Source organism: Mytilus trossulus, chromosome 7 (genome assembly GCF_036588685.1).
Source record: "Mytilus trossulus isolate FHL-02 chromosome 7, PNRI_Mtr1.1.1.hap1, whole genome shotgun sequence".
In the NCBI taxonomy this organism is placed as follows: domain Eukaryota; kingdom Metazoa; phylum Mollusca; class Bivalvia; order Mytilida; family Mytilidae; genus Mytilus; species Mytilus trossulus.
In genome coordinates this window covers 31,817,841-31,834,879 of record NC_086379.1, presented here as the reverse complement: position 1 = coordinate 31,834,879, position 17,039 = coordinate 31,817,841, and the positions used below count along the sequence as shown (strand labels likewise).

Sequence of the window (17,039 nt, the reverse complement as noted above, 5' to 3'; positions counted from 1 at the left end):
TAGACATCTGATTTCGTGGTTTTGCCAATCTCTGTATACATGGGCCTATAAAGATATGTTATTCATTGAACATTTGAATTCGTGGTTCACCTGTACCAACGAAAATTGGTATCCAAAGAATATTATGAATCCACAGTATTTAATTATTTTATAATGTTTTCAGAGAGACCACATGCAGTTTAGCTCGTAACTTTCTGTGTCATGTGTTTGAAGCAAGAACTGAAGAACAGGTATTATAAAGTCAACAGATTTATTTCATAATAAGCATCCTTAAAGTTTTACTGTAAATTTACCAGAATTAGAAATATTCTATAACTGATATCAAGTATTAGGATACTTTTCTAGGTGCATTATCTTTGTAAAATGGTCTTTTGAATTAAACCCTTCAAACACCTAATTGTAGTAACCTTATATATTTTTAACAATATGTTGGTTATGCCAGTTTCAATAACATTTTATGAAGGTATAAGAAATTTGTTTGTAAATTTCATCAAAAACTCAAACAGATTTCTTGTACCTTCATAAAGTGCTATTGTTACTGTGTACCATTATCATTATCTTTGACATCATCATCAATCTATTTTTCTTCCTCTCTATTTATGCCCCACCTACGATAGTAGAGGGGCATTTTGTTTTCTGGTCTGTGCGTTCGTCCATTAGTCCTTCCTTTCGTCCCGCTTCAGTCTAAAGTTTTTGGTCAATGTAGTTTTTGATGAAGCTGAAGTCCAATCAACTTGAAACTTAGTAAATTTGTTGCTTATGATATAATCTTTCTAATTTTAAAGCCAACTTAGACTTTTGACCCCAATAGGTCCACTGAACATAGTAAATGAAAGTGGGAGTTTCAGGTTAAAGTTTTTGATGAAGTTGAAGTCCAATCAACTTGAAACTTAGTACACATATTCCCTATGGTATAATCTTTCTAATTTTAAAGCCAAATTGGACTTTTGACCCCAATTTCAAGGTCCACTGAACATAGTAAATGAAAGTGGGAGTTTCAGGTTAAAGTTTTTGATGAAGTTGAAGTCCAATCAACTTGAAACTTAGTACACATATTCCCTATGGTATAATCTTTCTAATCTTAAAGCCAAATTAGACTTTTGACCCCAATTTCAAGGTCCACTGAACATAGTAAATGAAAGTGGGAGTTTCAGGTTAAAGTTTTTGATGAAGTTGGAAGTCCAATCAACTTGAAACTTAGTACACATATTCCCTATGGTATAACCTTTCTAATTTTAAAGCCAAATTAGACTTTTGACCCCAATATTACGGTCCACTGAACATAGGAAATGAAAGTGGGAGTTTCAGGTTTAAGTTTTTGGTCAAGGTAGTTTTTGATGAAGTTGAAGTCCAATCAACTTGAAACTTAGTATTCATGTTCCCTATGGTATAATCTTTCTTCTTTTAATGTCAAATAAGATTTTTTACCCAATTTCATGATCCATTGAACATGGAAAATGATAGTGGAGTGGGGTATCCTTGTACTTTGGAAACATTCTTGTTTACTTTAATTTATAGCTCGTATAATATTCAATAAACTGTTTTCTCTTCATGCAAGCTTATAGTTTATTTATTGTATATATTCATATTGTATTTTGAAAAAGACCTCATAAGTATGATTTACCTGTGACTTAATCATTTTGCAATATTTATCCAAAAAAAAATTGTTTATATCAAATTTGTTCTTAAAGATTTTTTTTTGTTCCAGGCCAAATTGATTCTATGCACATTAGGTATGTATTATGTAGACTAGGCTATGCTGTTCTTATCAATTCAAATTGTTATCAGTCTCTGCAAATTGATATTTTTTATTGTTAGATACTATGACAAAAAAAATGGTGTATTTTACTAAGTTTGTTCTTCCTTTAATCATGGTAGCATATGAGTCATTTCACATACCATAATTGATTTGTCTGGAACTGAATAGATTCTCTGTCAATTGATCTAATGTATGCTGTTTAAATCTTTTAAAGTCATGATATTCTACAGTGTTTTGCTTAATTTTCCATTTAGCAGAAACATTACAAAGTGAAAATTTAATCTGCCCATTTATTCATCAAACCATGAATAGAAAACAGAAATAAAATAAATCAATGTACTATTGGAGTTTTGTTTGAGTATGGGAATAACAATTGTGAATATAAACCCTGGGTTTTAAGAGGAACATTTCCTTGGTAATTTCTGTTTGTTTGTTATTGAAATAGGTAAACAATTGATATGAAAAAAATTTCAAATAATAATCTGAAAGAAATTGTTATGCTAATTAAGTGACATACTAGCATAAAAACTTATTTGTAACAATTGATTTTCTCTACTAAAAAATTCCCAGCTTTAGAAAGAAGGGTGCAATGCAACAATTTTCAATAGTGTTAAGTTTTAAAAATGTTTTATGCTTTTTACTTGTTGTATATAAAAATATATTTAAACAACTTTCAAAATCCAAATGCAAATGCATGATAAGTATTTCTAGTCATTTCTTCTTTGTGATTTCTATAGATACTTTCATTGATATGTCATCTAATCAAAGAGTGGTGTAACTTATTGATGTAAGAAAAAAGGTACAAATAGATATGTCCTGGCTTACCCCCTTATTACCTTGGTTTGTCTCTTCCTAATCTATTGTCTACAATTGAACATGGTAAACTACTGTCACCTTGATTTTACACCCTTCCAAAGTCTTTGAATTACTCCTAGTAGCCACTAATTTGTGAAATTATCTACTCCTACAGTTTTCAACCCAGATTGCTGAAGCTTCACAGAATGATTCCATACATCTTAAAGTAATGCACTTGCCACTCTGCATGCATTATTAAATGTTTGATATCAATTATTGTGGATATTGTGTGTAATGGGGAACAGGGAATTTTAATGATCTAAGAATTACAAAATTATTATGGGAATTTATGCTGACATTGTGAAAATCATTTAATTAAATATCCTTTAAAAATGGAAGTTTTTGTCATCAAAGAAAATTTGTACCCCCAAAAATAAATTAACCCACATAATTTTGTGATTGTATGAGGATTTTTTTCTTATTTTTAACATAAGAACTCTTAATCAAACTTGTGTACAATTTGGAAATTAGTATGGCGTTCATTATCACTGAACTAATATATATTTATTAAGGGGCCAGCTGAAGGATGCCTCCGGGTGCGGGAATTTCTTGCTACATTGAAGACCTGTTGGTGACCTTCTGCTGGTTTTTATACGACCGCAAATTTTGAAAAATTTTCGTCGTATATTGCTATCATGTTGGCGTCGTCGTTGTCGTCGTCGTCGTCCGAATACTTTTAGTTTTCGCACTCTAACTTTAGTAAAAGTGAATATAAATCTATGAAATTTTAACACAAGGTTTATGACCATAAAAGGAAGGTTGGTATTGATTTTGGGAGTTTTGGTCCCAACATTTTAGGAATTAGGGGCCAAAAAGGGCCCAAATAAGCATTTTCTTGGTTTTTGCACTATAACTTTAGTTTAAGTTAATAGAAATCTATGAAATTTTGACACAAGGTTTATGACCACAAAAGAAAGGTTGGGATTGATTTTGGGAGTTTTGGTTTCAACAGTTTAGGAATAAGGGGCCAAAAAAGGGCCCAAATAAGCATTATTCTTGGTTTTCGCACAATAACTTTAGTTTAAGTAAATAGAAATCAATGAAATTTAAACACAATGTTTATGACCACAAAAGGAAGGTTGGTATTGATTTTGGAAGTTTAGGTCTCAACAGTTTAGGAATAAGGGGCCAAAAAGGGACCCAAATAAGCATTTTTCTTGGTTTTCGAACCATAACGTTAGTATAAGTAAATAGAAATCTATGAAATTTAAACACAAGGTTTATGACCATAAAAGGAAGGTTGGTATTGATTTTGGGAGTTTTGGTCCCAACAGTTTAGGAAAAAGGGGCCCAAAGGGTCCAAAATTAAACTTTGTTTGATTTCATCAAAATTGAATAATTGGGGTTCTTTGATATGCCGAGTCTAACTGTGTATGTAGATTCTTAACTTTTGGTCATGTTTTCAAATTGGTCTACATTAAGGTCCAAAGGGTCCAAAATTAAACTTAGTTTGATTTTGACAAAAAATGAATCGGTTGGGTTCTTTGATATGTAGAATATAAAAATGTACTTAGATTTTTGATTATTGGCCCAGTTTTCAAGTTGGTCGAAATCTGGGTCCAAAATTAAACTTTATTTGATTTCATCAAAAATTGAATAAATGGGGTTCTTTGATATGCCAAATCTAACTGTGTATGTAGATTCTTCATTTTTGGTCTCGTTTTCAAATTGGCCTACATTAAGGTCCAAAGGGTCCAAAATGAAACTAAGTTTGATTTTAACAAAAATTAAATTCTTGGGCCTCTTTGATATGCTGAATCTAAACATGTACTTAGATTTTTGATTATGGGCCCAGTTTTCAAGTTGGTCCAAATCAGGATCTAAAATTATTATATTAAGTATTGTGCAATAGCAAGTCTTTTCAATTGCACAGTATTGTGCAATGGCAAGAAATATCTAATTTCACAATATTGTGAAATAGCAATTTTTTTTTTTATTTAGAGTTATCTTTCTTTGTCCAGAATAGTAAGCAAGAAATATCTTATTGCAAGAATTTTTTTTAATTGGAGTTATCTTTTTTTGTCCAGAATCAACTTAAATCTTTGTTATATACAATATTGTATATTCACTTTTTACTACCAACTGATAAATTTAAATAATCTTTACCATTCAGTGATAACAAGCAGTTTTTTTTACATCTTAATATTTATGATGTATTTAAATGAGTAGTTATTGTTGCAAACTCCATTAGAATATTTTAATTGAGATTAGTTTTGGAATAAGGGAAAGGGGGATGTGATTAAAAAATTGGGTTCAATTTTTCTCATTTGAAATTTCATAAATAAAAAGAAAATTTCTTCAAACATTTTTTTGAGAGGATTAATATTCAACAGCATAGTGAATTGCTCTAAGAGAAAACAAAAATTTTAAGTTCATTAGAACACATTCATTCTGTTTCAGAAACCTATGCTGTGTCAACTATTTAATCACAATCCAAATTTAGAGCTGAATCCAGCTTGAATGTTGTGTCCATACTTTCCCCAACCGTTCAGGGTTCAACCTCTGCGGTCGTATAAAGCTACGCCCTGCGGAGCATCTGGTTTTATATGGTCGGGTTGTTGCCTCTTTGACACATTCCCCATTTCCATTCTCAAATTTATGTGCAGCTAACACCAAAGTTTTCAATCAATTTCTTTAAAACTTTACTGAAACATTATGCACATATTAAAGTTGTGCACCTGCTACACCTGCTACTATGGAATTGTTACCACCCCAATATTTGTACACTTTTATGACCACCTAACATAGCATTATATTTTCCAGTTTATGAATCTGTTAATTTATCTGTTGATCTGTCTGTTTTTCCTCAAGTCCATCTGTTTTCTCGAACCATAAAAGGTTAAAGGTTAAAGTTTTTGGTTTTATGTTGTTTACCTAGAAATTGTGGTACTATCCTATAAGAGTGCACATATTTTTTCCAAAATATGCCAAATAAGAAAAATAAACCTTGACTTAAGGAATTGCTGAACATGGAAATATGTCTAATTAATTTTGACTTCACAGTTTACTAGACATGTGACTGCAGTAAAAAGACATTTATTGAATCAGTTAAGCTTGGACAATATATTTTTTGCTTAAAATATAACTTTCAATGCAAAAGCATTGATTTCCATTAACTGTCCTTGACAAGATCCTTGCTTTCCTGCATGCTGTAAACTCCAAAGATACCGATACAAATCTCTTAAATATAGAAAAAAATCCAAGAAATGTTCCCTTCCCCAATCCAACAGCATGTTATTTTTTCAGTGAGTGGGCAAAGTTTAAAGTACTGAGGTTACACATGGCTGATGTCATAATAGGAAATATATAATAAATTTACACAATCACTTGATCTTGTTTCATTGGTGGAAAATATTGATCATGTATTCTGAATTTTCTTTACACATTGTTGTTATAAAAACCCTTTTGCTGCATCTTTATTTGCAGAAACTGATTTCCAATATTTTTAAGAAACTTAATAATTTTAAAGGTAAAGGTCAAAGAACAGGGCTTTATGACATTTTTTTATAAGATTTTGCATACAACTGGGAACAAGAATAAAAATGCTTTTTATGTCAAAATTGTTGCAAATGAGACTGTTTTGTAAAGGACTTAAAAAGTGATGTCATATATGCTCTGATAGGAACAAATTTAACATCAACATTAATAAATTATAATTCAATGTGTACGTAAGGTGGCTTAGGTGTCTTCCTACATCTTGGATTTTGAAGCAGCAGATAACAGTTGGTCTTGATCTTTTGATTAATTTAAATGGGAAAATTTTGAGAGTAATATGTAATTCATATGTAAGATTTTTGATAAAAAAAATAGAAAATTGTGTGTTTTATCATATTTACTGATGTAATTTCTAAAAATCACCATATTTGTGTTTGATTCAATTTTTTCCAACTTTGCTAAATAAGGGGAGATAAATCAGATATAGTGATTTTTTTAAAAGAAAGTGTTGTGAATTTACCTATTTAAATATATAGCAAGAAACAAGTTCTGTTATACCATTTTTTTATTTTTCTTATCTGAAAGCATGTTATAAGAGCTATCTTCTGACGTTTTATCATGAAGTTCTATCATGTAGTTTCTTTGGAAATTTGATTTTCCATCCATAATCTATACAAAATCTAACAATTTTGCACATCCTGTAGCATAATAAATAGTAAGGTAACCCTTTCTTTTTATTATATTTTTTGAAAAAAGCATAATAAAAACTTCCTTTTGACAAACTATTAAAAAATTCTATGGCCTCATCATTATTATATTTGGATTTGACAGTCTCAAATGAAGTGTTACTGGTGAATCAAAGCAATACTGTTATTCTTATTTCAATTCAAGACTGTAAATTCAGAAATTATTGCGTGCATTTATTATTGTGATTTTGTCATTTTAAATTAAAATGCAATTTATATTTTTGCAATATTGAGAAAAGTCCTGTTAGATTCATATAAAAAAAATCATAACGTGAGTTTAAATTAATGCGATTGTAACCTTGTCTTTTTATTTGCAATAATAAAAACATCGCAATAATTTCTGAATTTACAGTACTTGTTAAATGGTCAACTGTAATACTGCAAGATTACAGAAGCATCAACTGCAATTGCACAACATTTTTTCCAATTACTCCCATCATCAATTGTGGGAATATAGGGTAGATATTATCATATTGGTGTATCATGTTATAATATACTAGAATTTTGCAGAATGTTTGCTCACATCAAAATACTTCTCTTATTGTATATTTACTCTTTATTGTTTTTTTTTTTACAGCTCAAGGATTTGAAAGAACCCACCTGTTGTTGTGACAACAGTAGTATATACTTTTAGAAGAACAACCTAGCTGGCAGTAGTGTGGTGTTGAAAGACAATACAAACATTTTATGTACCTGCACCATTTTACCTGATGTTGTAGTCAGTGCAATATCTGCCAACATTTAACTTGGTGCAAATGTGTCCCATACATACACATTTTTTTCCCCATTTGCAAAAGGTAAAGAAATGAATCAAAACTAACTGTTAGTTAAATTTGACTTGGCTGGCCAGATTAGCATGTGTTAAATTTGACTTGGCTGGCCAGATTAGCATGTGTTAAATTTGACTTGGCTGGCCAGATTAGCATGTGTTAAATTTGACTTGGCTGGCCAGATTAGCATGTGTTAAATTTGACTTGGCTGGCCAGATTAGCATGTGTTAAATTTGACTTGGCTGGCCAGATTAGCATGTGTTATATTTGACTTGGCTGGCCAGATTAGCATGTGTTAAATTTGACTTGGCTGGCCAGATTAGCATGTGTTATATTTGACTTGGCTGGCCAGATTAGCATGTGTTAAATTTGACTTGGCTGGCCAGATTAGCATGTGTTATATTTGACTTGGCTGGCCAGATTAGCATGTAAATAATAAGAATTTACCAAAATACCAAACTCCAAGGTCAGTTCAAAGTCACATAAACAGATTAAGAGTAGTCTGATTACTAAGAAGATTTGAAAAAACTTTACGGATAATTTGTTAATCTTTTATAAGATATAAAAGTATAAATTACACTTATCTGGTAAAAAATGGAAGTCTGATAGAAAGTATGAGATAAAATCATTTAAACAAAAAAACATATTCTTTTGAAATAAATCTTGAACTAAAACTAACACTCACAATTATATTTTTGTATACAATTGAAGTGTTTGGAGAGAAAGATATTTTTTTTTTATTAATTTGAAATTCGATTTCAGAGAGACTCAGATCATATAAATAGAAATCACTTTATAATCATTTAAGTTATACTTAAAGTACAAATAGTAATACAGTTATATACAGTTGTTGGCAGGTATTTCATATAAGATTTAGGATGGGTTTTATGTAGTCTGGAAGGAAATATAGTACTGTTAGAGTGTGTCACATTTTATATTTTACCTGGTTGTGAACAAGTTTCATTACATTCCATTTTTTAACTAGAACAAATATTGTGTCAAAGAATTGAAAAAGATTTTTAGTAATTATGTTAATGAATAGAAATATGCAAACTGTTTTTGTTTTTTTTTCTGTGTCATGAAAACATATGCTGTTTGAGGTAAAGCAAGTGCCCTCAAATTTTATAGTCACTGGCTGTCTAGCTTGATTTCAGTTTTTTTTACTATGTAATCTTCTTTAGATCCTAGTCTGGCATAAAGTTGTTATAATTTCCCATTCTTATTACATAGTATCTATTTAATGATCAATTCAAGAAACTGAAATCCATATTTATTTATTTATATTTACAAACATGTTTTCACCTTATCAACCAGCTTACAAATCAGATTGTCAAACAAGCAATACTGATAACTTCTAACATCAGGGTTTGATTGCAATGAATATTTTGATCAAGTTGTTTGTTTTATTTATGTAACTTTTTTTTTTAATTGGTATCTTTATATTCTATTGGGGTATTTGTTTTTTTCTTTCTCTTTCTCTTTCCCAATTCAATATTATCATGTTGTTGTATTATATTTTTGAATGATTATATTTAACTATTCTTGTTTTATTGTCATCACTTGTTGTCAGTCTTCTGAAAACATTTTTTTCCCATTGCATATTCTGAACCAAGTTTAATCAATAAATCATCCTATGGGCATTATTAGTATCATTATCAATACACTACTTTAACCTTTATTACTATAAATAAAACACCGTAAAACTTCATACATATGAACTATAGTGTTAATGGGATATTGGATTTTCGTTAATAAAGTGTGTGACTAACCCCTCCAACTAGTCTTACTTTAGTTATTTATAAGTTAATAACTCCTTCTAGTCTAACTGTAGTAACTGACAAGTTAATATTAACCCTTCTACTAGTCTTAATGTAGTAAAACAAGATAATTTTAACTCCTTCTACTAGTCTTACTGTAGAAACTAAAGTGTTAATATAAACCCCCTTCTACTAGTCTTTAAAAGAGCGACTCATAAATCGAAAATTAACTGACAACGCCTGGATAAAAATAAAAAGACAAACAGACAAATAGACAAACAATACTTTAATTTATCAAGTAGCAAGTTAATATTAAATCCTTCTAGTCTTACTGTAGAAACTAATAAGTTAATATTAACCCCTTCTGTAGCTACTATTATATATTAACTTCTCTCAGTAGTCTTTACCTTAGTCGGAAGTTAATAGTAACCCCTTCCACTAGTTCTACTGTAGTAAAAAACAAGTTAATATAAAATGTAGAAAAATACTGAATTCTGAGGAAAGTCTCTAATCAAATGGCAAAATCAAAAGCTCAAACACATCAATTGAATGGACACCAACTGTCCTATTCCTATCTTGGTACAGGCATTCCCAGTATTCTCACTTCAGTAGGAATGTACCGATAATATTAAACCCTCCTACTAATGTTACTGTAGTAACTAAAATAGTTGACATTTGGTTTAAAAGAACTGAGCTGGGAATTAGTCTCATTAGTAATCTCCTCTAAAAACAAGGTGGATGATTATATATATACTAAAGTATAGGTTAATTTAGATTTTTTGGTATGTTTGATTTGAATTGAGTTCCCTTTTCGTAGAATATATTTTTTTAAACTACTCTGGTGTTTTATTACATGGCTTTTAAAAAAAGTGTTAGATTTTTTGCAGGTCAGATAAAAAGAGTAAACTCTATAATAGTATTTAGGTTTTCAAATATCTATTTGTATAATTTGATAAGGTTGATTACTGAAGATATAGAAACATGCAGTAGTTATATATACATGATTTTGTTTGTTCATTTAAATGATCTCTAAAAATTGAAAGAACAAATAATCATTTGCTTGATCCTTTAAAAAGTGCTGAGATAATGTGTGTTTTTTTTTTATCAAATTAACTCATGAGAGTGACTTTTGCTAGTTAGGTGAGAAAGACTATTTTCTAGGAACTTTTTGTTAGATCTGTTATATTTTGCTGGGAAGGTTGTTTCTTTAAATATTATTTCCTTGTTTTCATATATTTATTTATTGGTTTATTTATATTTTTTTATACATTAAAATATATCCATTTGTACTTGTTTGGCTTTATAAATATTTTGATATGAGCGTCACTGATGAGTCTTATGTAGATGAAACGCGTGTCTGGCGTACTTAATTATAATCCTGGTACCTTTGATAACTATTTACACCACTGGGTCGATGCCACTGCTGGTGAACGTTTCATCCCAGAGGGTATCACCAGCCCAGTAGTCAACATTTCAGTGTTGACATGAATATCAATAATGTGGTCATTTTTGTCAAGCCTGCAACTTTTGTTGCAAAAAGCTTGACAAAGTGATCCGGAGGCGGCGTTAGCTAACTTTTTAAAATCTTTATATTTTAGAAGGTGGAAGCTGGATGCTTCATACTTTGTATATAGATGCCTCATGTTACGAAGTTTCTGTCAGTCACATGTCAAATGTCCTTGACCTCATTTTCATGGTTCAGTGACCACTTGAAAAAAAAGTTCAGATGTTTTGTAATGTAGAACTATCTTTTAATTATAAGTAATAGGATAATTATATTTGGTATGTGCGTACCTTGCAAGGTCCTCATACTCCTCAGACAGTTTTCACTTGACCTCGACCTCATTTCATGGATCAGTGAACAAGGTTAAGTTTTGGTGGTCAAGTCCATATCTCAGATACTATAAGCAATAGGGCTAGTATATTCAGTGTATGGAATAATTGTAAGGTGTACATGTGCAACTGGCAGGTGTCATCTGACCTTGACCTCATTTTCATGGTTCAGTGGTTATAGTTTTTGTGTTTTGGTCTATTTTTCTTAAACTATAAGTAATAGGTCAACTATATTGTTGTATGGAAGCATTGTCAGCTGTACATGTCATCTGACCTTGACCTCATTTTCATGGTTCATTGGTCTTTGTTTAGGTATCTTGGTTAATGTTTAGTTTATGTTTGGGTCCTCAATGCTCTTCAACTTTGTGTTTGTTTGGCTTTTTAACTATTTTGATCTGAGCGTCACTGATGAGTCTTATGTAGACGAAACGCGCGTCTGGCGTATAAAATTATAATCCTGGTACTTTTGATAAATATTATGTGACAGTTTTCAATAAAGCTTTATACTTAGGACTATCAACATAATATCAATGATTAGTAAAGGCGGCGAGACATTTTAGCATGTGCACTCTTGTTATAACATTCCTGTTACAAAACTTTGTAATTTTTTCGAAAAACTAAGGATTTTCTTATCCCAGGCAAAGATTACCTTAGCCGTAAAGTTGGCACAACTTTTTGCATTTTGGATACTCATTGCTCTTCAACTTTGTACTTGTTTGGCTTTATAAATATTTTGATGTGAGCGTCACTGATGAGTCTTATGTAGACGAAACGCGCGTCTGGCGTACTAAATTATAATCCTGGTACCTTTGATAACTATTAACACCACTGGGTCGATGCCACTGCTGGTTGACGTGTTGTCCCCGAGGGTATCACCAGCCCAGGAGTCAACATTTCAGTGTTGACATGAATATCAATAATGTGGTCATTTCTATAAATTTCCTGTTACAAAACTTTGTAATTTTCGAAAAAAACTAAGGATCTTCTTATCCCAGGCAAAGATTACCTTAGCCGTATAGTTTGCACAACTTTTTGGCATTTTGGATCCTCATTGCTCTTCAAGTTTGTACTTGTTTGGCTTTATGAATATTTTGATATGAGCGTCACTGATGAGTCTTATGTAGACGAAACGCGCGTCTGGCGTACTAAATTATAATCCTGGTACCTTTGATAACTATTAAGGGATTCCATAAATGTTTGATAATCTCTTCATATTTGTATTTTATTTGGTGATCAATCTCTGCATTACCTTGTCCCTAAAAATTGATCAATGTTTTTTCAAGTTGGCATTGATGAAAAGGGATACAACTGTAATGAAAAGTTTGTTTTCTTCGCAAATATATTTTAAACAGATTTTTTTTTAACGCTAATTCATCAGGAATTAGGGACATCACATGTATAGAAACATTTTCCTTAGATACGAGATGTAATGATGTGATCGATAATTTTTTTTTTGTCTCTAACATGTTTTCTATGATATTACAAATCAATTAAGAGCACTTTAAACTAAATCTAAATTTTTGCACATTCCATGTTTGTACAGTACGAAGCTCTATGCCTATTGACACGGCCCCTTTAAAAGGTGTTGCTTCTCTTACTTCGACACTCTGTCTGATATTCTTTACGGTTTCTTTTTATAACTTTGCTAAATTTAATTTATTTATAACCCTAAATTTTAAAAAAGAAAACAAGGAAAATATCTTAAGATTTTTAAAATAGATTATTTGTATAAGATTCCGATAAATATAATGGCGGAATATCACGTCTAGAAAAAAATATACGTCATTGCCAATAAAATTCTAAATGAAATTACACGCATGTATTCATATTTCACTTTTTTCTAAATAAAACTCTCTTCCGACCATTGTCCTCTGAAATTCTATCTTCCAAAGAATAAGAACTAACAAGCAATCACAATAAGAACTGTAATTGTAAGATATCTCTGAATTCTTTTGTAGATCTTGTCGGACTTTTTGAAATGAAAGCTTTTACATAACGGTCAAGTCGTATTTTGTTGACTTGACATTTTCATTTAATTTGAATGAATACAGGAATCCTTAATAAATATACACGGCTATATTGAAAGTTTAGCTCTAACAGTAAGCCGTGTTTAATAAAGCATTTATTTCGTTTTGATGTCGGTATAAAATTTCCGTCTTGTGCAAAAATAGACGAGGTTACACAAGTTTAATTCTTGACGTTTTCAAATAAAAAGGAACGTGGTTTTATCATTAATTTGTATTAAAGCTAGCCAGATCAATTACTTTTACTTCTTAACGGTTCTTAGGAGAGAATTCCAGACAATTGCACATTATCTTCTGTTTAATAAGTCTTTTGAACATGTGCTTAATTCTGATCAAAATGATGCTTAACATTGTTATAGTACTGATAAATATAAAGAAAATATAACAGCACTAAAGTACAAGTAATGTTTTCTCAAAGACACCCACTAATTGATGCATTATTGCATTTTTTTATTATGTGTTATGTTTGGCTATGAACTCGTTTAGGACTATATAATAAGTATTTTGAAATTGGAATTCAGTAGGATTCAGAATCCTCATAATACAATTACGATGTCTTATAATTCTGTCTGGCGTACTTAATTATAATCCTTAGATAACTATTTACACCACTGGTTTCGATCCCGAGGGTATCACCAGCCCAGTAGTCAAAACTTCGGTGTTGACATGAATATCAATAATGTGGTCATTTTGATAAATTTCCTGTTTAAAAACTTTGAAGTTTTATTTTCATATCACAGGCAAAGATTACCTTAGCCGTATTTGGCAAACTTGTTGGAGTTTTGGGTCCTCAATGCTCTTCAACTTATATTTGTACTTTTTTTGGCTTTATAAATATTGATGAGCGTCACTGATGGGTCTTATGTAGACGAAACGCGCGTCTGGCGTACTAAATTATAGTTCTGATACCTTTGATAATAATTATAATAGACATTTAGATATTAAGATTAGTACTAGGAGAATATTTTAAAATTGTATAAGATAATTACTCTAAAAGCCAACAGTAATAACAATAGTTTACTACTTATCATCAAATGTTTTCTGAATAAAAAAAGAGGTAGAGCCAATATCCATGAATTCATTTCACAATACATTTCCAAACATAACATTTTCGATGAAAGTATGTTCTTAATGCAAAACACAAAGAAAGTAGTATCGTAACAAGTGATTGTGTTGTCTTAAACATGGATATAAAATCAAATGAGTATTCGACAATACTTTCATCGTATTTAACCATTTTGAGACACCAACCACATGTTAATCTACACACGGAAAATATATAAAGTAGTCCTTGCAAAAAGCATGAGAGCAACACCAGAGGTTGATTTTGTACATCCAAAGACGATTTTTTTTTTGCATCAAAAAGAAACACATTAAAGCAACAAAAACAAACATGACAATGATATTCACCAACCAAATAGGTGATAAAGAAAACAACTGAAAACATAAGCAAAATTGTTGTGAAATAAGTATTGGCAGATTAAAAATCTGTTTTGAAAGTGTTGTTTTTTTTCTCAAGAAACCATTTTGGTGAGTGAACAAATTATTGTACTGGAATGTGATCGCCTTTATGAGAATGTTTTTGTGAAATTGTCATTTTTTTAAAATTTTTTTTTAGTTCTTGAGGTGCCATCTACCTGTAAGAATAAGATATGCTGCCTTCAGTTGTCCATTTTTTAATTAATAGGAAATTTAGAATATAGCAAAGGACTCTCAAACAATGACATTGTAAGATTTGATGACTCTAAATTGTGAAGAATGAATGTTTATCATGTTTATAACTGAGTTACAACTGCCCTATAGCACATTTTTCAGATTGAAAGGATTTATCACAGTGTTTGAAACGGACTTGAAATTGAATTGTGAAGTTAAAAAATAGTTGAAGTTAACTGGTGTAGTACCTTTTAATATAATTATGAAAATATTTAAACATCAAATTTAAAAAAAAAATAAAGCAATATAAAAGCAATGGCAAAAAAGCAAGAATTAGAAATTAAAATTAACCTAAATCTTTACCTTTTACTGAACCAGCAATTTGGTAAAATAGTAATTTCTAATGTTCTGTTAATAAAAAAAACCCAAAAAATAGGAATTTGATTTAAGATTTGAATATAGTTAAAACTGTCGGAGGCATTTTTCTCGATCATTTCCCCGACATAAAAAAAGTATTTGCTTTAAAAAGCAAGAAACCAAAATGTTGGCTGTGAAATAATATAAGTTATTTAAGGAATGACTGTAATATTTTTTCTGTCTATGAAGAAATAACATGCAAAATGTGGCGTAGCGGGTTATTTAACAGTGTGCACCACATTTTTTTAATGTTATTTCGAATGACGTCACGGTCAAATGACTTAATTGAATCTATGGGCTGATAAACAAAATAACGTCAGCCAATCAGAAGACGCGTTACATCCCAAACTAAATTATATTAAACTATTTCCCAATTATAAGAAAGTCCTTACATCACTAAAACTAACACATAGATAAAACGCTGAAAAAATAAGTCATGCATCAATTTAATTTTTCACTGACAATGAAAATAATTCTTGAATATAACCAATCATTCGAGCCTAGAGCACTTTGTAATATTCTTATTTGTAAGAGAATGATAATCCATCATTTCATGATAAGTACTCGCCAACGCTCGTACTTAGTCATGAAGAAAGATTATATAAAAAAGAAGATGTGGTATTTATTATTATTATTATTCTTTTACATATACAAATAACAGGTACAAAAATAGAATGTCACTGCAACAATGTTTCACATGTATACATGTATTATGCTTTTGTTTTCCACAAAAAAGACTTTTCTGTGAGATTCATTTGGTAAACAAATTTAACATTACCGTGAAAGACCTGTATTATTATTGAAAGTACAAATGAAAATTGAAGGTGTTCACGAAGAATTATCTTGTGAAGTCATTCAATTTTCTAGAGATAATTGTCAAACCATCTTCGGCGACAGTAAATTGTACAGTTCTGTAATTAAGCTCTTGGAGAACCTGATCATCACGCTATCTTGCGAGTCAATTTGTTTTGCAACATAGAAATTATAAACAGTACATCATGTTCGTTGCTGAAATAGACAGCAACGGAAACAATCTGAATTACAGCTAATTATTTTTATTACACTCGTTTCAATAAAAACAAAAGAATTCTATTACTGTGTGATTGATATCAGCTTGTCTAACAATTCAAATCCATTAAATATCAAATCTGAAATACGATCATAATTAGTATTGTCTCTGTATTTAAAATATATTGAGGACTACTTTTCCATCATTTCAATTTATTAGAGTTTCTTACCGTATTGATCGGTTTAAAACAACGGATAAACAAACTATGAAATAACATTCAAGTCACTACTTTTATTTCTCTAAATGCGTCTTTCGACAATTAATAACACTTTGTTTATCATCAAGGCCAAACGTTGCAACTATACAAAAAAAAACACCTACTGCAAACGGTGAAGGGGTAGTCGAACTATACCTCCTCGTTTGCAGGCGACATATTTTCTCCCTAAATTTACAAAAGATGGAATAAGGAATCCTTGATTCTAGAGTTTCTTGCTCAATGATGAGAAAACCCTGAAGGCATTCTGGTTCTGGTTCAAGGGTTTTTATTGTTGACTGTTTTTTCCAGCCGGAATTACAAATGTAAATAATGCTGCTAGATGCTTTTGACGGAAAACTGGTTTTTTTTCATTAGCTTTTTGAACCGACAAGCATTGCCAGTGTTAGCGTCAGATACGTCATTACCATGTAGACTTCTCTTCAGGGAGGTTGAATATATTGTTTGGACTTTCCATAACATCTTTCAGTTCTGACCCATGGTAGATCCAGGAATCGTTGCTAGAAC

At 30.7% G+C, this 17,039-nt stretch overlaps 1 protein-coding gene across 1 annotated transcript in view; it reads left to right on the top strand.

Moving 5' to 3' along the window:
• The window catches only part of LOC134724942 (uncharacterized), a 52,381-nt gene extending 41,770 nt beyond the window's left edge, over positions 1 to 10,611 (top strand). Inside the window, exons 18-20 of the mRNA XM_063588330.1 lie at positions 164 to 230; positions 1,709 to 1,733; positions 7,373 to 10,611. Coding sequence (XP_063444400.1) covers positions 164 to 230; positions 1,709 to 1,733; positions 7,373 to 7,407 — 127 coding nt within the window. The 3' untranslated portion in view covers positions 7,408 to 10,611. The remainder of the gene's footprint in view (positions 1 to 163; positions 231 to 1,708; positions 1,734 to 7,372) is intronic.
• The last annotated feature ends 6,428 nt before the right edge of the window (positions 10,612 to 17,039 follow it).